Source organism: Mustela nivalis (assembly GCF_964662115.1).
Source record: "Mustela nivalis genome assembly, chromosome: 2".
Taxonomy (NCBI): Eukaryota; Metazoa; Chordata; class Mammalia; order Carnivora; family Mustelidae; genus Mustela; species Mustela nivalis.
The window spans coordinates 161,794,985-161,819,629 of NC_139021.1; the positions used below are offsets into that span (position 1 = coordinate 161,794,985).

General features: G+C 35.1%; 1 protein-coding gene across 14 annotated transcripts in view; it reads right to left on the reverse strand.

The window, feature by feature from the left end:
- NT5C2 (5'-nucleotidase, cytosolic II) overlaps nucleotides 1-24,645 on the reverse strand; it is a 140,704-nt gene that overhangs the window by 35,917 nt on the left and 80,142 nt on the right. For 11 of the 14 annotated variants that reach the window (XM_082722470.1, XM_082722471.1, XM_082722463.1 and 8 more), the window contains one exon: nucleotides 9,266-9,339. In XM_082722470.1, the coding sequence (XP_082578596.1) occupies nucleotides 9,266-9,339 (74 nt within the window). Of the gene's footprint in view, nucleotides 1-9,265; nucleotides 9,340-22,792; nucleotides 23,063-24,645 lie in introns of those variants that run through there. The other 3 variants (XM_082722472.1, XM_082722473.1, XM_082722467.1) reach the window with 3 other exon arrangements.

Here is a 24,645-nt window from a genome sequence, read left to right on the forward strand (position 1 = left end):
CTCTAAACCAATAGCCACCTTCTCTCAACAAATGTACCATTCCAAAACATGACTGCCACTCAAAATGTGATATCCTATCCAGACACTTCAGAAGCATCAATCCTAGCTTCACTATCAATTTCACTATAGTCTATGAAAACAAGTAATCCATCTATGTTTGCCAGTCAATTCACAGATTATGCCAGATATGCAGATTTATAGGACATCTAATAATTTCATTTCAGATAAAATTATTCCTTCCCTCAATAAAAAAATCAAATGCTTATTAAATGTCTTCTCTACACTCAAAATAGTAGTATACTAAGAAGACAGCCATTTAAACAGCTAATACTTATTAAGCGCCTAATACAAAACAAGCTAATTTTCAAAAAAAAATTAAGAAAACAATTCTCTCTGTATCCTCCAAATTCTGAAGTCAAAATAAACAGGGAGGAAAAAAATGAAAGAAAGTACACAGTGCCACATTTCATTCTGCACAGAAATTTGGATTTTCCATAAACACTTGAAGCAAGAAAGTAGGTCAACATAATGTTAATGATACTAAGAACACAGAAGGAAAACAAACTTAAAAATTATACACTACCTATATTAAAAAATATAAAGCAAATAAAGATAAGGGTGCTTGAAGTATTTAGGTAGTATTTATTATATTAATTTTATAAGAAATTATTTTTTATAGTCCACAATTATCATAAAACCCAGGTGTAACTTCATACTTACATATAATTACTCTAAAATCATCTTTAAATTTAAATCCCCCTTATTCTCATTCACTGAAACCAAAAGCTGGCTCTTAGCAGGTGAAAACAAAAAAATCAAGAAAACTGATTAACCTCTTGCTAGACTGATGAAGGGAAAAAAAGACACAAATTACTAATTTCAGGAATGAAAAAGAGAACAGCACTACAGATCCTAGAGACATCAAAAGAATAATTAAAATATTATAAAAATTATGCCAATAAATTTAAAACTCAGTGGAATGGACACAAATGATCAAAACTGATACAAGAAGAAACAGAAAGTCTGACTAGCTCTATATTTAACAGCTGAATGCATAAATTAAAACCTTTCCACAAAAGTAACTCCTGGCCCAGATAGCTTAATTTGTTAATTCTGTCACATACTTAAGGAAAAAATAATATCAATTCTACCCACACTTCCAGAAAATAGAAAAGGGGAATAGTTCCCAACTCATTATATGAGATCAGCATTACTCTAAAACCAAAATTCAACAGACATTATAATACACATACAAATCTGATGAACATGATGCAAAAACCCTCAACAAAACACTGGCAAATCAAATTTGCCAATATATAAAAAGAATACTATATAACCAAGTGGGATTTACTCTAGGAATGTAAAGTTGGTTTACCATTCAGCAATCAATGGATGTAATTCATCCTTTTAACAAACTAAAAAAGAAAAACCATATGGATCATCTCAATAGAGGCAGGAAAACATTTAGTGAAAATTTAGCACTCATTCATGTTAAAAGGAAAACTCCTAGAAAACTAAGAATAAAAGGGAACTTTCCAACCTGATAAAAAAAAATTTATAAAAACCTACATATAACATCATACTCAGTGAAAAACTGAACATTCTCTCCCTAAGATCAAGAACACAGCAAAGAGGTCCATTCTCAACACCGCTATTCAACCAAGTACTAAGGTTTTACTGCAATAAGGCAAAAAGAAAAAAATGTTTTTTCTAACAAGATATAAAGATATACAAATTGGAGGGGCACCTGGGTGGCTCAATGGGTTAAAGCCTCTGCCTTCGGCTCGGGTCGTGATCCCAGGGTCCTGGGATCGAGTCCCTCATCAGACTCTCTGCTCAGCCGGGAGCCTGCTTCCTCCTCTCTCTCTGCCTGCCTCTCTGCCTACTTGTGATATCTGTCTGTCAAATAAATAAAAATCTTAAAAAAAAAAAAAGATATACAAATTGGAAAAAAAATGATCTATAGATTGGAAAGAAAAAAGTGATTTGCAGATGATCTGATCACATACATACAAAATTCTAGTAAGTCTCTAAAAGAGCTACTAGAATGAATAAGCGAATTTTAGAAATTCACAGGATTCAAGAATCCACAAAAATGAGTTGTTATTTCTAAATGCTAGCAACAAAATAGAAAATGCAATTCCAAACAGCATTTACAACTACATAAAAATTAGGAAATAATTAAAAGATAAATGTAAACAAAATATATATAAGATCTTTACACCAAAAATAACAAAACACTAAGAAATTCTAAAGATCAGGTAAATGGCCCAATGTTTTATGTTCCCGGACTGGAAGACTCAATGTAGCAAAAATGTGAATTCGCTACAAATTGATCTAGAAATCAAGGCAATCCTAATCAAAATCCCAGGAGGCATTTTTGAAAATTTAATAAGCTGATTTAAAAATTTTTATAGAAATGTAAAGGACACAGAATATTAAGACAATTATAAAAAAATAATAAAGGACTTATCCTACCTGACTTAAAGATTAACAGAAACCTACAATAATCAATCAAGACCATGTGATATTCAGTTTGACCAATGAAAGAGAATGTCAACATACAGACCAACACATATTGATCAACAGATTCACAAGACATGTATCTGACAAAGGACCAGTACTCAGAATACATAAAGAACTTCTACAACTCAACAATAAAAACACAAGCCAATAAACAAGGGCATTTGAACAGGCATTCCACAAAAGAAATATAAATAGCCAATAACCACATGAAGATTTTCAACATCACTAGTTATGAGGGAAGTACAAAAAAAAAATCACAATAACACTACACATTTACTAAAATGACTAAAATTCAAAGGATTGATGCTATCAAGCATAGGTGAGGATTGGATCAAGTACAATTCTTATGTTTGGTGGGTAGGACTTTAAAATGTTATCAGTACTTTGAAAAACCATTTGTCTATCTCCTGTAAGGTAAATATAAAATCTTGCAATTGTACTCCTAAGTATTTACTCAAGAGAAATAAAAACATACATCCACAAAAAGACTTGTAAGTAATACGTAGACCAATGTTCATAGCAGTTTTATTCATAATAGTCCTAAAGGGAAACAACTCAAACATCCATCAACAGATAAATGCATAAACAAATTGTGATATAAAGAGTATCCCCCCCTTTTTGAAAGTTCAAGTTATACCACTTAACTGATGAAAAACCTACATGAGTACTTGTTTTTGCTAACTGAAATAACTCTGAAGAGGATTTTTGCTTTTATGAAAAAAGATGAAAAGCAAAAATGGCATTCAGCATTTGTTTTGTAAGCAGCCCTTATAAAGGCAGTGTGTACCACAAGCACCAAGAGTGTCTCTGGCATGCCACACTCCTTCCCCAGAACTTACACTCAACATCTCAGCATCAAGCCATCAGGGCTCTAAATTATGTCTGTAACCAACTGTGCTTTACCTCAACTTATTTTGTGTATCCATTAGCAAGATGGGTTTCAAGGCATCAGAAAACCCTAAGAAAGAGGGGGAGGGGCAGTCTAGAAATCCCCAGAAGTTTTTCCATATAAATTAATGGTAATTATTTCTTTGCTTTATGACATTTCAGCTCACAAACAGTTTCATAGGAACGCTTTACTTTCAGATAGCGGCGAAGAAAAACCTGTACTGCTTGACTTCCCCTCCATAAAAAGTATAAAGAAAAATGTGATAATTGTATAATGCTGACCAGTTAACATCACTAGTAATAAGACTTACCAACCTTATGTACCTCTGGTATTATGCTCTGAGAAGAGTATACCATCTTTGTGGTGCTCTTCACAAATATGCATAAAACTTCAATCACGTGAAAAAGTATCAGACAAATCCACATTGTGGAAGAGTTTACAAAAATATCTAACTAGTACTCTTCAAAAGTGTCAAAGCAATGAAAAGACATGACTGTTACAGAAGACACTAAGGAAATATGACAACTAAATGCAATGTGGGATCCTAGATTGGAATTAAGAACTTTAGTGGGAAAATTTGTAAAAACTAAGTAACATCTGGAGTTAAGTTAGTAGTTCTACACGAATGTTAATTTCTTAGTTCTTATAATTGTACTGTGGTCAACTACAGTCAGGTACAAGGTCACCATTAGAAAAGAATAGAGGCCAAATATTATTTTTGCAGCTCTTCCATAGGTCTAAAATTATTTCATAACTTTTTATAGTTTAAAAATGTTAGGGGTAAAAAAAAAAAGTGAATGAACTATTTACTGACAGACGGAACAACATCAACGAATCACAAAAACATTACGCTGAGCAAAAGAGGCCAAACACAAGAGTACATACTGGATGATTCCATTTATATGAAATTCTGAAAAGGGCATACTATACTAATCCACAGTGACAAAAAGCCCTGAGGCAAAGGTGGAGTAAAAGGGAGAATGGACTTCAAAGAGGTAATGAGGGAACTTTTTGGAGTGATGGAAATATTCCTTATCTTTTTTTTTTTTTAAGATTTTATTTATTTATTTGACAGAGACAGAGAGAGATCACAAGCAAAGCAGAGATGGGGCAGGGGGGCGGGGGAGAGGAGGGGAGGCATGAGGGAGGCAGGCTCCCTGCCTAGCAGAGAGCCCGATGTGGAGCTTGATCTCAGGATTCTGAGATCATGACCTGAGCTGAAGGCAGAGGCTTAACCCACTGAGCCACCCAGGCACCCCAGATATTTCTTATCTTAATTGTGGTGGTAGTTACACACGTGTATACAATTTGTCCAACTAACTATGTACTTAAAATGCATGTTTTATTGTATGTAACTTACCCCTCAATAATGTTTATTAAAATTTTAAAAATAAGTTCATATTTTGAAGTATTTCACTTGAACAGTGCATATTTTATACAAGCTAAAGTCAAATACAGCGACTCTTTTTTTAAATAGTTTTTAATTAATTTTTAAGTTTTTCATGACCTGATGCTCATCACAATAAGTGTAATCCTGAACCCCCACTCCCTATTTTACATTCCTTCACCCACCTCCTCTCTGGTAACCGGCAGTCTGTTCTCTATAGTTAAGAGTCTGTTTTTTGGTTTCTCTCTCTTTCTCCTTTTTTTCCCCTTTGCTCATTTGTTTCTTAAATTCCACATAAGTGAAATCATATGGTATCTGTCTTTTTCTGACTGACTTATTTCACTTAGCATCGTACTCTCAAGCTCCACCCTTTCACTGCAAACGGCAAGATTTCATTCTTTTTTATGACTGAATAATATTCCATTGTGTGTATGTATGTGTATCACATATTCTTTATCCAATCATCGATCAATGGACAGTCAGGCTGCTTCTCTAATTTGGCTATCATAAATAATGCTGCTATAAACACAGGGGCGCAAGTATCCCTTTGAATTAGTGTTTTTGTAGTCTTTGGGTAAATACCCAGTAATGCAATTCCTAGATCATTGGTTGATTCTATTTTTAATTTTTTGAGAAAGCTCCATATTGTTTTCTACACTGCCTGCACCAGTCTGCATTGACCCCAACAATGCACAAGGGATCCTTTTTCTCCACATCCTCGCCAACACCTGTTGTGTCTGTGTTTTTGATTTTAGCCATTCTGACAGGCATGAAGTGATATCTCATAGTAGTTTGATTTGCATTTCCTTGATGATGAGTGATGTTGAGTATCTTTTCAAGTGTCTGCTGGCCATCTTTTGTCTATTTTGGAGAAATGGCTGTTCTCCCCATTTTTAATAAGATAGTTGAGTTTCAGAAATTCTTCATGTATTTTAGATACTAACCCTTTCTCAGATGTCATTTGAAAATACCTTCTCCCACTTAGTAGATTGTCTTCTACTTTTGTTGACTGTTTTCTCCCCTGTGCATAAGTTTATTTTCATGTAGTTTCTATAGTTTATTTGCTTTTGTTTCCCTTGCCTCAGGGGACCTATCTAGAAAAAAGTTATGCCTGATGTCAAAGAAACTATTGCCTCTGCTCTCTTCTAAGATTTTTATGGTTTCAGGTCTCACATTAAAGTCTTTATTCTTCTTACAGTTTTTAACTAATTCATCTAAGTTTTTATTTTAATAAAGTATAGTGATTCTTACACTGATTTATTAAAACTTAGGTACCCAAACTGTTCATTCAATATATATATATACTGAGCACCTACTACATGCCATGCTTTAGGCAACACATAGGATATAAAAGTGAAAAAGAAAGCCCTTGCCCTTGAAGAACTCACAGGTCAATGTGGAGACAGGCAAGCAAACAAAAGCTGCAAATGATATATAAATTGCTATCAGCGAAATAAGTCAATTGGAGAAAGACAACTATCATATGATCTCCCTGATATGAGGAAGTAGAGATGCAAGACGGGGGGTTTGGGAGGTAGGAAAAGAATAAATGAAACAAGATGGGATTGGGAGGGAGACAAACCATAAGTGACTCAATCTCAGAAAACAAATTGAGGGTTGCTGGGGGAAGGGGGGTCGGGAGAGGAGGGTGGGGTTATAGACATTGGAGAGGGTATGTGCTATGGTGAGTGCTGTGAAGTGTGTAGATCTGGTGATTCACAGACCTGAACCCCTGGGGATAAAAACACATTATATGTTTATTAAAAAAAAAATTATAAATTGCTATCAGGAAATGATGTACCAAGGTGTCATGACTGCAGAGAAGACAATGTCTCACATGAGGCTTCAGAACAAATACAGACTCTTTCCAAGAACTTATCCTGTGAAGCTATTACATTTACTCCAGGGATGGTTATTCCAAATACTCAAAGCTTTCAAAAAACACTTTTTAATCTTGTCTCTGTACTTCACGGCACATTTTTTGATGAAAAGTCCTTAGCACTTCATGGGTGTGGTTTGTTTTTTAAATAACAAAAGTTATTCTCAGATAAATTTAATGAATACTATTCTGGGAAACAGGAGAGAGTATAAGCCAATAAACTTGTTTCCCTATGTGCTTTATAAAGTGAAAGTAGTACCATAAGAGGACTAACAATGTTTTTCATCCAACACTATTTGTGGAAATAATGTATAGTCTCTCAAGGGGGACTCCTTTAAAGGGCATTACCCTTTTGAGTGCTTAAGTCCTGGTTGGTTGTTTAAGGAAGGGAGCTCAGTACTTTGAAATTATACCACACTATAAACTGTCACTGTTCAAAATGATAATTTAAACTTACCATAATAATATATATTATATATTACCATATTACCAGAATTATAAATATTATATATTTATAATACCATATTTATAAATATTACCATAATTATATATATTATGGTAAGTTTAAATTATCATTTTGAACAATGACAGTTTATAGTGTGGTATAATCTCAATATATATATCATATATATAAAATATATACAGGTGTACATATACTCACATACACATATAAATGTATACTTAGATTTGAATCTCAGTTCAGCTACATCAAAGTTAAACACCCTTGGACAAAGTTCTTAGTGTCCTAGCATCATCTGTAAAACGAAGACCACAATAATATCTGTTTCACAGAGTTTTTGTAAATATTAAATAAGTAGCATAAATGAGATAATCCATGTTTTAAGTGAGATAATCTATTATTAGAACAGGACTTCCTTTGCACATAATAAGCACTTAATAAATGTTAATAATTATTATATTTATATATAAGCAAAGTATATTAGTATCTTCACTAAGAGTAATAAGTATTAAAATATGAAGTGGGATTTAAAAAACAAGTGAAAAGAAGCAATCATAAGGTATCTTTAAAGTTTAGAGACTTTTTTCAGTGAGTTTCTCATTAAACAAGAGACCTCATTTTTTCATTGTTCTGCAGGAACATGTAGTTATCTCAATGCTCAGTAACAAAATGTGCCTGAACACCACAGGTTTTCAGTAAATACTAACAACTACCTCAATACAATGAGATTGTCTTAATAAGGGGTTATTTTTCTTCCCATTAACTTATTCTTCCCATTAACTTCTATTTCTGCTTTAGGTAGTATCTCTTTCAGCTGATTATCTTACCATTCCTTTCACTGGAGAGGTAAAATTCTACAAATGAGAGAGACTGTAGGATTTTCTCCCAATCTGGAAAGATCTACCCTGAGAAAGTACAGTACTTCCAAGTTCCTTTCTGAGAAGTGGTCCTAAAAGTGGCTGTGTCCAATTAGAAAAATATGTAAGAATAAAAATGCAGCAAAAACAACTTTAAGGCAATAGAAAATGAAATAAACAACAAAGGGTACGGAGGGAAGAAAGGGAAATGTAAACCAAATCAGTGTAGATTTTTAATATATAACTTGTTTGGTACATGGCATGGCCACAACTGTGTGACAATGACCTATAAACTGCATGTGTTCATTTTTGCATTATTCTATTATAATACATATTTACATACATTTATATGTTATAATGCATATTATTATATTAGCCTAAATTGAACATCAAATTGAGATCTAATTTGAGATGGTCTCAGTTTTCTAATATTGTTATAAGAGATTTCTAAACATAAGTAAATTTATACATTTTAACATTTTTGTGTAAAGACAGTATTTTTTTAGAGAAAATTTCTGAAAGATTCTTTTTCAAGTGTCATGACAATACACACATGCATGCACATACATATATACACATGCACTCAACTCAGTCCTTCATCTCTACTACTTAAGTGACATTTTCACATCAAAATCAAGGAATTTTTAATAAAAACTTTGTAAGTTCTGAAAAGATCTTGCAAATATTAGCTAACCCATTGATGATTTCAAATATATCTCAGAGACAGGAAGGGAAAAACAGTATGCGTTGTGTTTAAAGTCTATCTGATAATGAACAAAGCAAATAGCTCTAATTTTTAAAAAGTCTTTACATAGTGTATTTGTAATCACTTCAATGGAAATAAACACATTTTCCATTTGTCTTAAGAATAACATTAAAATTTTTAACTGATAAAAAAGTTTTCCTTTGGAAAAAAAAAATAGTTTTCCTTGGGTAGAACAAAAGATACAAAACTCCATCATTGAAGAACAGTTTTAAAGAGTAAAGCCAAAAGTGCCCTGATATACACATTAATGTATAATTTCATCATACTATTTCTTACTAGGGACCTAAAATAATTTAGCACTTGTTCCACTTACGCATCTTATGTAAATCTCAAGGATATCTGGTAATCTCAATATTCATAAATATCAATGGAAGGAGCTTTGATAACAAGAGCTTCTAGTAGCTAAGTATAAGATTAAATAAATGTTTACTGAATTGCCTCCTGTAGACTCACTGTGTTATACTTAAAGCAGTTTTTAAGCAGTCAAAAAGTGCTACTCACCAGCAAGTGTATAATCCATATCAAAACCAAAACACTTTATTTTTTCCATCGCTAAACTTCGGTTCACAAAAACCCTAAAAAAAGAAGCAAAAAATGGTCTCTCAATTAACACTGAAGCAAATCCTCCACAAAATTCTTAAGTTTAATGTAATTATTTGGTTATCTTTCTAGATTTTTTTCATTTAAATACCAATATTAAGATTCATAACAGGAGCACCCAGGTGGCTCAGTTGGTTATGTATCTGCCTTCGGCTCAGGTCATGATCTCAGGATCCTGGGATGGAGCCCCCACTCCCGCATCAGGGCTCTGGCTCCCTGCTCAGCAGTGAGTCTGCTTCTCCCTCTCCCTTTGCCCCTCTTCCTATTTGTGCCCTTTCTCTCCTTCTCAAATAAATAAATGAAATTTTTAAAAAAGGAATGCCTGGGTGGCTCAGTCATTAAGCTCAGGTCATGATTCCAGGGTCCTGGGATAGAGTCCTGCATCAAGCTCCTTGCTCAGCAAGGAGCCTGCTTCTCTCTCTGCCTGTTCCGGCTGCTGTTCCCTCTGCTTGTGTCTGACAAATAAACAAATAAAATTTTTTTTAATCTTAAAAGAAATTCATAACTAGAATTCTTCAAGTCCTTCTTATAAATGAAATCAGATATTATATGGAAATATATGTATTTTCTTACTGTGCCATGTACTAAAGACTTCAGAGAATCAGCTCTCTTTTCCTAAGTCTGAGCCCCAAGACAAGCTTATTTTTGAGGTTTTATAATATATTCATTCATTTATAATTTATTTAAACAGTGTTCATTTAAAGCCTAGAACATGCCAGATACTAAACACATAAACATAAACGGATTTGTTCAAACACTGAATGCTTACTATGTCCCAAACAAGGTACATGATACAGCAGTGAATGAACAAGAGCACCAGCTATGGAACTTCTATTTTCATTTACAATCTCTGTCCTTGAGGAATTCAGTCTAGTAGGAGAGACATACACACACGAATAATTTTAACAACTCAATAAATGCTACAAAATAAGACAGAGGCAAGAATACCACTTCCTTAGAGACTAGAAGAGATGTATGAGCTGAATCTTAAGCAATCAGTAGAAGTGTTCCAATTGGACAAAGCGACAAAGGCAATCCAGGCAGAATAACCAAGCAAGGACAAGGTTTACAGTGAACTATAAAACATTTACTACAGCTGGAGCTTAGGAGTTTTCTTTGGTTTTGATTTTCTGATTGTTTCTGCAAAAGGAGATTTTCCAGAAGGCAGGGGTAGGGAGAAGGGGCAATAAAAGCTATGGAGCTAAAACGGTTAGTAGGAGTTAAAATCATGAAGACTCTGTATGCCAACATTAGAGTCTGGACTTTATTGTACAAGCAAGGACAAATTATCAGATTTTGAAGAAATGAAATAATCAGATTCAAATTTCAGAAAGATCACTTTTGAAAATACATTATACATTCAGGGAAAACTAAATGTGTAACAGAATGGTAAATCATCAAATGATGATGTTTTGGGCTAAGTTTTAATCATCTCTGAAAACAAGACACCTGGGTGTCTTAGTCAGTTAAGTGACCAACTCTTTTGATTTCGTCTCAGGTCATGATCTCAGCGTCATGAAATCAAGTCCCACATTAGGGTCTGTGCTGGACATGGAGCATGCTTGGGATTCTCTCTCCCTCCTAACCTCTCCCTCTGCCCCCTCACCCCTCTCTTAAAAACACACTCACACACATCCTTTCCAACTCATCTTCAGCTCGACAGCCAGAATTATTGAATGGTTTATCCTCTTATTACCAAACCTTTTCTTTGCCTTCATTTTAGAACTAACTATGAGAAATGAGAATGCTACAGGTCACCTAGAAAACTTCTTTAAAAAATAAGATGCCTGAGCTGGGCTCCTATTCATGATGTAGGTCACTAATCTCCAAAGAGGAGTGACTATACCAATAGATGCAGAAGATGTCACTGGGTACAAAAAGCAGACATCAGAACTTTTACTGATACTTATTTCATCATTTAAATATGCCTAATTTGTATATGTTTTCTACTATATATAAATAAGGACAACAGTACACGAAGGGATGAATGTTCTACGTTTTAAATGATGGAATACTGAGGAGTTTGGGAACCACTAATCTGGGTAATGACTCTTCAGCAACTCATTTACTATTTCAAATTTTTTTTTTTTATTATTTCAAATTTTAACAGAAGGGGCGCCTGGGTGGCTCAGTGGGTTAAGCCGCTGCCTTCGGCTCAGGTCATGATCTCAGGGTCCTGGGATCGAGCCCCGCATCGGGCTCTCTGCTCAGCAGGGAGCCTGCTTCCCTCTCTCTCTTTCTCTGCCTGCCTCTCGCCTACTTGTGATCTCTGTCTGTCAAATAAATAAATAAAATCTTAAAAAAAAAAAATTTAACAGAAAACTTTTCCTCTCATCTCAGAATGTATGCACCAATTTTAAATGCAGACCAAAAATCAAGTATTTGCTTAGAAATATTTTAATCAAGGACTTAAAATCAATAGACCCTTAAATTAAGAATGATTAATCTTCTGAAAAATATGAAAGTCACTACTTATCTTAGTGTGTTATGCACACTAGATTAGCTCTATAAAACCCTTAGTTCCTGAGAACTAAATCCTGAGAATTAATGCCAGTATTGGTATTTAGCTCCTTATCTCTGTAATACTGTAGATTAACACCTTATTTTTCTAATGGGATTATGTACATCAATTATGCTTTAACCAGTTTATCTACTAAGTACAGAGGACCTATATATGAAAGTCAATGTTTAGAATCCAGGTAATACTGAGTCTTGTGTATTAGCTTTGCCACCGACTAACGGTGGACTATGTTTTATATTACATATATTTATATTTATAATTCTTCTTACCCTCAAATTACTGTAGGAACAGTCCTTAGGATTTTTGGCTTCCTATGCAGATAGATGTTTTTTTCTTCCCTTTTCTTGGGACTTCTTTTTCCCTTAATTAGACCTGTTGGTCTCCTATTTTAAGTTGCCCTAATATAGGTCCTTTTTAATGGATGGGAGGGAGAGAGAAGCCTAATGCATAGCTGAAAGACACAAGAACTATAAGGTAAGTGACACCCACCCAAATCTTTTTAAACACCCACAAACCCAAATATGTCACCATGATCTTTCTACCACTTCATCAAATTTCACCCTCCTTTTACTGATAAAAGCATCTACTTTTACTATCAAACCTTTTCTCAGTTACGTAAAGCCTTTTGAAGGCCAAGAGGGGTAAGACACAAAGCAACGGTTCTAACTCTGGAAACCAAATGTTGCCACTGAAGATTATGTTTTTCAAACACACTCTCAATTCAGGCTAGAGGCCAACTGGATCAAATCCTGATCAGAGCCCAAACAGCTGACATGCCTAAAATATTCTATGGGAATTCAGGCAGGAATGACTGGGAAGATTCTTGTGATACAACCCAGGAGGGATATATGCTGGGATCATATGATAAAAGAAACAGCTTTGTTTCTGATAGAATGATGTGAGCTGGTTTTCCGCACAGCTCAAATCATAGGGTAAAAAACAGACTTTGCTAATATCTATCAATCAGTGCTAAAGGTTGAAAGAAACTATCAACAGACCCAGCAAGATAACTTGCCAGTTTCTCTCTTGGTCAAAAAGAAAGTTTAAGCCTGTACTCCTTTTTCACATTATTTTAAGGATATGAAGATTATAATGCACCTTAGGTGTATTATCCATAGAAACTCTTGAAATCACATATGTTTGGATTATGAAAATCTATTGTTTTTGCCAAAATTATCACTGCTAAATATCCATCAAATTGCACTCCTTCCCCTCTGATTAACTTGTCCTTATTAAATCAACGCATTTGTTGAAAGCCTACTATAAAGCCCATACCACTTTGTTTCAGGGATTAGACTGAGTGAGCAAAGACTCTTTAGATGCCTAACTTAAGGAAATAAGATGTTGTCTTATGAAGACCTTCAACTAAATATTCTTTTCATTTTCATTCAAAATAAGTAACCTCATCCACAGAAGCAATTCCTGAATTTAAGAAAGAAGCAATCACTCCTGTCTCCTCTTCTCATTCCTATTACTAAACAACAAGAAAAATCTCACATATGTTTTCTCATCTCTTCTTTCCCTAATTTTTGCTATAAAACATGGGAGGGAAGGGCAATAGGCAACTAAATCTAATCTGTGTGCAAATATCTAAAGTGCATTAAGTAAACCTATAATGACAAAAGGGAACAGCTGGATCATAGAGAACTGCAATAATACATACTCGAAGATTTACAAAGATAATAAACATCCAAAGGCTGAAAGTGTGCACTGACTTCAGGAGAGAGGCAGCCTGGGGCCAGAAATATCATGTCTCCAGGATACAGTCTTCAAGAGAAACAATCTCTTGGCCTCAAACTAATCACTATTCTTTCCTGTTATAACAAAAGAGAGTATTAGGCACTCTATCGGTTAAAAGGCTGACTCACTGTCCCACCATACATTTAAAACGAAAGGTCGTATCTGCTTAGAGAGTTCCAAAATTTCTGTTGGTCCCAGGGCCTTGACTCTGTCTTTGCCAATGCCAATTTACTTGTGTCACTTTTCTAAATTATTAACCAGCGGAACACACTCCACTATAGAGCTCCACTTCAAAAGAATCTGAATACATTTGTGAAATTAACTTTCCAAAACTTACTTTAAATAAAGCACGAAGTCTCCAAAAGCATGACTGATCTAAGCATCCAACCTTAAAATGCAATTATCAGCCAGAAATTCCTACATATTAAGGCATTTGATACAGATTAACAAGAGAAACAATCTTTAGGAAACAACACATAAAACCTGGCACTATAAAACCAGGCACAGATTTAGACAGAGAAAAATACAACAGCTTTTACAATCATATCCTACCACAGTAAAGCATGAAATTTAAAGAAATTCTATCTAAGTAAATACACATATTAACCATAAAAAGTAAGACTATGTGTTTTAAGAATAGGGATCTAGTATCTTCATATTTAAGGCACATGAACATGCAATTTACTAAATTTGGAATTTTGTAAGTAGCAAACTCTTAGTGGTTTTGAGATTTAAATCGTAATTCAAAGCAGCATTACCTCATCTGTCACTGATTGCCGTTCTGCAGTGTGTGAAACTATCTGAGTCAATGAGTTCTTGAAGTCACATAACAAAATTCTTCTTTAAGCTCCTAGTATAATTTGCTTCTGTGTAACTTTAACCTCACTTCAAAAAGACTGCTTTAGTCTGAACCAAGCCCCTCAACAGCATGTATCTCTGAGACTGTTGGAGAAAACACCTCTGTGTCTAATTTAACTTGTCATTGGATATCACTGTTGCTCCACACAAATCCATTTGGAATAGAGTTTCTTTGGCGATGGTGAACTTTATCCCTAGCTCCTCCCCCTGCCTAGAGTCACAATTTCCTGGCTAAGAGCCCAGCAACAGTTACTGCAACAAATTAGACTAAAGATGCAAGTATAAAATCTTCTTAGGCATGTTTTGGTTATGGGTTTGTGTAATAATATACTCAAAGCTTGTTGCAATGAAAGAAAAGTTACAAGTGCTGTTTCGAGATCAGATCGAGAGTACAAATTTAGATTATGAACCAAACAATGTTTCTTTGTATGTGTGTTTACTTAATAAAAATATGCCATAATGTGGATCTCCGTTGAATATCTAATTTAGTATCTTTCTCCCCAAACTAGTTTCTATTTCTACTTTTGACACTCTCATTTTACCACTCAACCCTAAAATTGAGGTAAATATTGTTTCCTCTCCCTCAAATCCACATCATCTCATTTGCCTTCATTTAAATTTCCAAATGTCAAGGGTGCCTGGGTGGCTCAGTTAGTCAAGCGTCTGCCTTCTGCTCAAGTCATGCATGATCCCAGGGTCCTGGGGAGCAAGGAGCCTGCTTCTCCCTCCATCCCTCCCTCTGCTCATGCTTTCTCTCACTCTCTCTCAAATAAATAAATAAAATCTTTAAAAAAAATACATTTCCAAATGTCTATCAAAACCAAATCTTCCATTTAATTCATACTGCTATCAACTTGTCCAGGTCCTTGTTAACTCATTAACTTCAGCAATCACCTTCCAATTGTTCTGCCTGTGCACTAACAGCCAAACTGATTGTTTTGAAGTACTGCTACTCAGAGTGTGGTGTGTGGTCCACAGACCAATACTGCTCTGTGAATGGTTGCGACAAATCCATAACATGATACATAGAGAAACTGCAAGTATTCAGAAACCCTCATAGCAATTGTGAAACTTTACATTTGTTGACTGTAATAAAAAAAAAAAAAAATGCAGGGGTGCCTGGCTGGCTCAGTCCAAGGAGCAAGCAACTCTTGATCTCAGCATCATGAGTTTGAGCCCCATGTTGGGTGTAGAGATTAAATAAACAAAAAAATATAGAGACCCCCAGGTCTCTTCATTTTCCTAGTAATTCATTTTTACTATATTTTGTAAATGCATCAATTTGAAAAGACTGGGATGAAAACAAAACAAATAATCTCCCATCACTGATAGTTTGAGAAGAACCGTCCTGAAGCCCAGCTCCAGCCATGCCACTCTCCTACTTAATAACCTTTAGACATTCCCCACTACCTACCCAAATTATACAAGTTTTTGTAACTCAAGGAGTTCAAAGCTTTTCACCATCTTTCCAAAATCAGTTTTATCTCATATTGCTCCATATCATGCACCTTTTGCTCCAATAATCAAAATGAACTACTCACCATTTCCTAAAGGTACCCTGAGGCTTCGTTTACACTGTTCCCTATACCTGACATGTTCTCCTCAGTTATCTCTAATTTTTCAAAACACAGCAATCTCACCTGACTTCTTCAAGAAACCACTCTGGCTGTGCCACATATATACAGGCAGAGATGCCTCTGGGTCTCAGATTACTTTTCTACTTAATGAAAGAGTATTATAGAGTTGTGATCCATCTGAGAGGTTTGAATATTCAAAATCCTTTATTTTGGCTTGTGGTATATTTTGTCACATACATAAAATACACAGGTAGTTCTTTTATTCTTTACTGGATTATAAACTTTGAGGCCAGGATTTACTGCCTTCACAAAACTTACCATAAGGCCTTATATAGAGCAGACACAACATTTAGTTGAGTACTGGGTTTCTTTTGGAGGTAGTAAAGATGTTCTAAAATTAAACAGTGGTATTGGTTGCACAACTCTGTGAATATACTAAAACCACTGAACTGGACCCTTTAAAAAGTGAATTAGGTGGTATGGGAACTATATTTCTATAAAGTTGTTATTTAAAAAGCATAATTGCAAGACCTCGTTCTGCCTTTATGTCCCTATTCTTCAGGAAAAAGTATGCTTGGTGATATAAAAATATATAGGTAAGAACTTTCTAATTTATGAAATGGATTCCTAAAAATTGAAATTCAAATACCATGGATATACAGACACAATAAAACATTCTGGACTAGATTTTATAAAAGAAAAAATGATTTAAGTAGCATTAGTTTTTGTTTTCATAAACTTCAGCCAATAATTTACTAATAAGTCTGAATATTTTCTCTGAAGAACACCCTCAGGAGGGATACATTTTATCACATTGTGCCAAGAGAACAGCAGCCTGTGCTTTTAGAGCCTGAACACCAGGGGCACCTGGGTGGCTTAGTGGGTTAAGCATGGGGCTTCGGCTCAGGTCATGATCTCAGGATCCTAAGATCCACCCCTGCGTGGAGCCTGGAGTCAGGCTCCATGCTCAGTGAGGAGTTTGCTACTCCCTCTTCATCTGACCCTCCCCCAGCTCATGATTTCTTTCTCTCTCCAAAAAAAAAAAAAAAAAAAAAAAAAAATTAAATATTTTTAATGAATAAATAAATAAAAGTCTGAACAATAAGCATGTTATCATTTCTAAAATAAAACATGAATTAATTATAATATTCACTTTTCTCAAATATTCAATATAAAAATCTTCTGGTGAAAAGATATGACTATGATGACATACACAGAAAATAAAAGACAATTAAAATTTGAGATACCATCACTTGTCAATTCACCCATATTATATGCCACTAAAAGGGGGTGATGCCCAAGAAAATTTAGGGCCTCATAAAGCTAGAATCTCACAGGGCTACCTATAACATGAAGAAAAAGAATAAATAAATCTGCAACATAGAAGAAACACATAAAATCTGTACATCTCAGCCCTGACATGGTCGAGGACGGGGGGAAAACCTCCCCTTGAGGATCTGAGGAGTCATGTAGTTGGCTTGTGATCTGAATTTACACTACTAGGATGGTTAATATTGCCACTAGGTGACTAAAAGAAATACAATTATTTGGAAGAACTTGTCTTAATTCTAGGTGGTATTCTGCTAGATGCAGCACCATTTCAGAAATGTTTAAATGTTTAAAAATGTATATAAAATACGAAAAGTACTGATCACACTATCTTTCCACTCAAGCTTTTAAAGCAGACTTTAAGGAAGAAGACATTAAAATTCCTTTCACCTTCTTTCCCAAATGAAGGAACTGCAGTAATGAGAGCAGGATGGCAGGGAATAAAAGAAAAGACTAGCAAATGAAAAATACACAGATTAAGAGAGAAACTAAAGACAGTATCAGTACTCTGAATATAAATTTACTGTTCTAGAATCCTGGTCTAATTAAATACAGGTTTTTCCAATCCCTTTTTTCCTATTTTCCAATAAGTTCTTTTTAATTTTTTCTCCACAATTTTTTTTTAAAAGATTTTATTTATTTATTCAAGAGGGAGGTAGAACTGGACTGGAACAGACAAGCAGACTCCCTGCTGAGCACCAAGCCCTATGCAATGCGGGTCTATAATTCAGGATCCTGAGACCATAACCTGAGCCAAAACCAAGAGTTGGAGCCTAACCAACTGAGCCACCCAGGCACCCCTCTCCTCAAATTTTTAAAGTAAAGACCAATGGTACCAGTGTATAGAGGATAATTTATAAAATGCAGCAAAGCACAAAAGCTGAATTTTGCAGAATAAAAGTGAAAAGAAAGTATGATTATCCAATGTTATCATTAGGCCAACTTAACAACTGTACTGACTGTGCCCTTAATGGAAAAGACAGGTCAAAATCTAGAATTTAGGGGAGCCTGGGTGGCTCAGTTCATTAAGGCTCCACCCCTCAGTTTCAGCTCAGGTCATGATCCCAGGGATCCTGGGATCCAGCACTGAGACAGACAAGCTCTGCACTAAGCAGGAAGTCAATTTCTATGCTTCTCTCCTTCTCCTCAGGGCTCATGTACTCTCTCTCTACATACAAAATTAAGGAATCTTTTTAAGATTTTATTTATTTGAGAGAGAGACTGTGCACAAGCAGGGGGAGCAGCAGAGGAAGAGGGAGAAGCAGGCTCCCCACTGAGCAGGAAGCCCGACATGGAGCTCCATCCCAGAACCCTGGGATCATGACCTGAGCTGAAGGCAGATGCTTAACCAACTGAGCCGCCTAGGCACCCCTAAAATAAAGAATTTTTTTAAATCTAGAATTTAAAATAAAAGCAAATGATAAAAACTCATAACCTAAAGCATTTGTATTTCCCCAAATACCTTCTCTTGAAAAAGAATAAACAATAACATGGGCACCTTGGTCACACAGTTGGTTAAGCCTTAAATACTTGATTTCAGCTCAAGTCAGGATCTCAGGGTCCTGAGACTGAGCCCTGTCTGGAGCTCCACACTGGGTGTGGAATCTGCTTAAGAGTCTCTCCCTCCCCTTGCTCCTCCTCCCCCCACCCCACTCTGCCCCCGGGGTTCACACTCTCTCTCAATAAAATCTTTAAAAAAAAAAAAAAAAAAGTACTACCCAAACTCCTTTCTCTTTTGCATTTTCATCAGCAATAGTAGTATGAGGTTGCTCAATATTGTCTGTGTTTTTAATTTTAGTCATTCTAGTGGGTCTGTAATGGTATCTTGTTGTGGTGGTGTTTTTTTTTTTTTTAAAGACTTATTTATTTATTTATTTGACAGATAGAGACCACAAGTAGGCAGAGGCAGGCAGAGAGAGAGTGGAGGAAGCAGGCTCCCTGCTGAGCAGAGAGCCTGATGCAGGGCTCGATCCCAGGACCCTGGGATCACGACCCAAGCCAAAGGCAGAGGCTTTAACCCACTGAGCCATCATGTGCCCCTCTTGTTGTGATTTTAATTCCTATTTCCCTAATGACTAATGATAATGAGGTAGAGCATCTTTTCAAGTGCTTATTGGCCATCTTTTTCTCTGTGAAATATCCATTCAAATCTTTTGTCCATTTTTTTCTTAAAGATTTTATTTATTTATTTGTGAGAGAGAGAGAAAAAGTGCAAGTAGAGGGATTGGTAGACAGAGGAAGAAACAGGCTCCCAGCTGAGCAAGGAGCCCAATGCAGGACCTGATCCCAGGACCCCGGGATCATGACCTGAACTGAAGGCAGAGGCTCTAACCCACTGAGCCACCCAGGCGTCCCTCTTTTTGCCCATTTTTAAACTGGGTTTGTCTTATTATTATGCTGTGCAAATTCTTCATATATTTTGGATTTAAGTCCTTTACTAGATATATATGTACTGAGAATACCTGAGATATATAGGTACTGAGAATACTGAGAAGCCAGTCTGTGGCTTGCCTTTCAATTTTCTTAATGGTGTCTTTCAAATAGAGTTATTTTGCTTTTGTTATTATTGCTGTCGTTGTTTTGACGAAAACAAACAATTGATCAATTTTGACTTTCATGTTATGTATTTTACCTAAGAAATTTTTAGCTAATTCAAGGTCACAAAGATTTTCACCTATACTTTATTTTTACTTTTATATTTAGGTCTAGGATCTATTTGTGTTATTTTTTATATATAGTTTGAGGTAAGGGTTGAGGTGCATTTTTTTCCTATATGAATATTAAGTTGTTCCAGCCATTGAAATACCTTGGCCTCACTGCTGAGAATCAATTGGCTATATATATATATGGGTCTATGAATTCACTATTAGGTTTCACGATCCACATATGTCTCTCCTTACACTAATACCACACACTGTCACCATTGCCATTGGTTTACATTATATTCAAGTATAGTTTTTGGTAGTTTAACTGTAATAACAAACTTTTCCTATTACTATTAGAAAAATATTTCATAGATATCAAATGAAAGACTATCTACATGTCCAAATACCACACATATAAAAATTGTGAATATTAGAATTCTTTTCATACAAAGTACAAAATGTATCCATTTATTTCTAAAGCTAGCAAAGGAAAATGAAATCTAACTGACTTCATGTATATGACCCATGCATCTCAAATGAACTTGCTCAGGGGTACCTGGCAGGCTCAGTCAGTGAAGCAAGGAACTCTTGATCAGGGTTATTAGTTCAAGCCCCACAGTAGGGGTAGAGCTTACTTTTAAAAAATAAATGCATGAGCAATTATAAATGCAAATATAAATGCACATCTTAAAAAAAATTTAACTTGCTCACTTATCTATTCAGACAGTATGGGAATTGTCCCAGTTGTTCCTAAAAATAAAGCTAAAAGAGTATCTTAGCCCTTACAGTATCCTTTGGTTTATACATATCTCTTTCTTTTTATTTTATTTTATTTTATTTTATTTTATTAATTTATTTGACAGAGAGAAATCACAAGCAGGCAGAGAGGCAGGCAGAGAGGAGGAAGCAGGCTCCCCGCTGAGCAGAGAGCCCGATGTGGGACTCGATCCCAAGACCCTGAGATCATGACCTGAGCCAAAGGCAGTGGCTTAACCACTGAGCCACCCAGGCGCCCATATACATATCTCTTTCTAACTAACCAATTCTAACACATACTTTACCACAGGGGAAAAACTAATACTAATTACTTTCTAAGAATTTTGACTGCACCTAGAAATATAGTTCCTAAATCTACAAACCAGCTTTATAAACAATCATGTGGGGGCGCCTGGGTGGCTCAGTCAGTTAAGCAGCTGCCTTCGGCTCAGGTCATGGTCCCAGCGTCCTGGGATCAACCCCCACATTGGGCTCCCTGCTCAGCAGCTGCTTTTCTCTCTCCCTCTGCCACTTCCCCTGCTTGTGCTCACTGGCTCTCTGTTAAATGAAAAAGTAAAAATAAAAATAAATTTAAAAAATAAACAATCATGTGTACAAGACTGACAAATATTACCAGCATGTGTGATAACCTTTATGAAAAAAACTGTTCAACAACTACAGGTTTATAGCCAGTGCCAGAAGGAAAGAAAACATACAAACCTTAAAGAGAGAGCCCTTTCATGATGTTTACATTTAAAGAAAGCTCAAGATTCTAGTGCTATCATGAGAGGTTTAAAAATAATACAGAATTATTATGTCCATGGTTGTTCTCTTCATTCAATAATGAGATTTAAAATAGCAGGAAAATGGCCAATTTTCTTTTGCTCACAATCAATAATTAGATTAAAATAAATTCTAAAAATGTGGCTCTGAGACACTCAATCTCACAAACAAACTGAGGGTTGCTGGGGGGCGACGGGTAGGTAGGGATAGGGTGGCTGGGTTATGGACATACGGGAGGGTATGTACTATGGTAAGTGCTGTGAAATGTGTAAGTCTGACGATTCACAGACCTTTAGCCCTGGGGCAAATAAAACTTTATATGTCAATTTATAAATAAATAAATAAATAAAGGGACTCTGAAACTATTTCAAAATTTCTAATAGAACCAAGGACTAGAAAAAGAAGTTAGAGCTTCCAGAAAATAAAAATTAAAATTTTACTGACTTCTGAAAAAATTTTTGAGATCTCTGTACTACTTAATCAAAGGGAATGGTTCTCTGAAACTAACCAGGTCTAGTTATGCTTGAAGGTTAGGAATGAAATAGTTACTATTCAATCATTAACTTACATGTCACCTATTAGTGGTAAAAAAAAAAAAAAAGAATTTCCGTAACAATTCAAACTCAGGCATAAGAGACAATAATAATTTTCTTAAAAATACAATAATATAGAAACAATAAAAACCTTAATAAAAAACTATTCTATACTCCAAAGAAAGAAGAATACAGGATTCTACTCAAAATTACGTTTTGCTTACACTTTCCCGAAAGAAACAAAATCACAAGCTGTGTTTCACTCAATCTTTCCCACCATTTTCCAAAGGTACAAATTATTTGAAAATGCCTTTGAGTTTTAATTTCACTCATTTCTATGTAAAATTCTTTGGTAAGACATCACTATTTGTTTCCAATCTTCATAAACACGTTCTACAGAAAAACAAAATGAGTTTACCACAAACGGGATGCTTAAAGCTCACTAAATTCCTACAAAGAGTATTCATCCCCAAAGCTGTCTTTCAAAAAACAGCAAATAGTAACTTTACAGTAGATTACACGTAAAACATTAACAATCAAAGATTTCAGCTACATTTCTTTTACTCGCTCCCTCTACCTTCCCTGGTGGACTGGTAACACTGCTTATTAATCTTCCAATTAACAGACGACTAGAACATCTCTTTGCTGGAAAAAAATGAAGGAAAAAGAATAATAAACTCACTTACCCTTCCTTAGACATTCTCAAAGATCTACTTCCTCTGGATGAGAATACAGGATCAACAAACAAGCTTCACTGATCTCTTGAGAACTGTAGCTCATTTGTTAAAGCACAGAGAACTCGGGCCCTGAGAGGCCCAACAGATTTGGGCACAATGCCGAACCCTAACCAGGCAATATCTCAGTGACCAGTAACCTCAGCTTTAAATACTTGAAAACCTAAGAATAATAGAAAAAAAACTGAAGGGCAGAAAAAATAACTAATGGTCTGAAATGTTTAAGACTGGCCAGTTTAGAAAGGCGACAATCCAAATGGCAAGTTCCCCTAAGAGACAGGAATCATTCCTGGCAAACACACAGAAAAAGCAAATTTACCCCCTAATGAGGCCTACCAATAGTACGCAAACAATGTGAGTTTCACAGAATGGAGCGGCCCTAGTCAGTCCAAATCATTTTTAGTTTACTCTGGGAGAGGAAAAAAAAATTAACAGGATAAATAATACTATGTTTTAATTCTCAATTTAGTTATTTCCTCCCTTAGAAAATGAACAATGTGAACTACAAAAAAGGGGAGTATTTATATACCGATCATATTACAGAAGGAACATAAAGTATTTTTAAACTGAGGTCTTTTTTTCTGATCATTAACTGCGTTTAAGGAAAACATCTGTGTTCACAAATATTTTACTCGACTGCGTGAAAATTTCAGCTCATGTGGAAAGAAATTTACAGATCTCTGGCATATCCAGGATAAATCCAGAACATTCTAAAGGTTAATTCCAAATATCAGAGCAAATTGAAATGTTTAAAGAAAAACATGTGCAACATTCCTACCTCCTGACTAATATAATGTATAGGGATTATGCAACAAGGGGAGAAATAAACAAGTGTGCTAACCTCCAACACTGAAATGACAAGTATATCCTCCTACTGGTGATTTAAATTAAAAATATACATACCTTAAAGAAATACTACATGAATTAAAACTTTTAATTAAAAAAATTCTCTCTTTAAGTATTACCTAAATATCTTACTAATAAGGTTTCTATTAGTTATTAATATGTGTAGTCATCAATAACTGAAAGTATATTTTAGTATATCTGAAATTAAAATAACACTGTATGTTAAGTATACCTGAATAAAAAAATTTTTAAATAAAGCCCTATTAAATGCTATAAATTTCAAGCTAGAATTTTTTTCAGTTTATTTAGAAAAGCAGTTGGGCATAATGGAAGGAGAATGAGCCTTGGATCAACTAGGTTTCTAGCTCTGGATCCTTGAAAAACTTACTTATTCTAAACCTCAGATTTTTTTATCTACAGATGACAGGTTACATCTGGTAGGGTTGTTGTCTGTCATTTTTGAGCATTCAAAGAACTATTTTAACTTCAGGTGTGGGGGATACAGGAAAGCAACTGGGTTGCTTGTCAGGCATTATCTCACCAAAATATCTCTTGAGAAATATTTTTTTTAAAAACCCCATTCTCAAATTCTACATGAAAATGAAGGACTTTCACATACTCTCCTCAACCCAAATTCCACAAATATAAGAATACAAACAATATGGGAAAATAATCTAATCCTGAAAACTGCCAATTTCCCATGGCTTCCTGGGATTTTCAGCATGTGGCTCAGTGCTGTGGAAATAAATGTAATTAGCAGTTTAAGGCTAGTTTAAGGCTTTACCACTTGCAAAAAGAAAGGAAAACAACAATTCTCACTTGAACAAAAGGGTATACACATTTACACAAGTCTCCTATGCAAATGATAATGCACTATCTGAGATGATTAGATCTTTCAAACTCCATTCATATAGTCAAGAATATTCACTGAATCTGTATGTGCCTGGTACCTATAATAC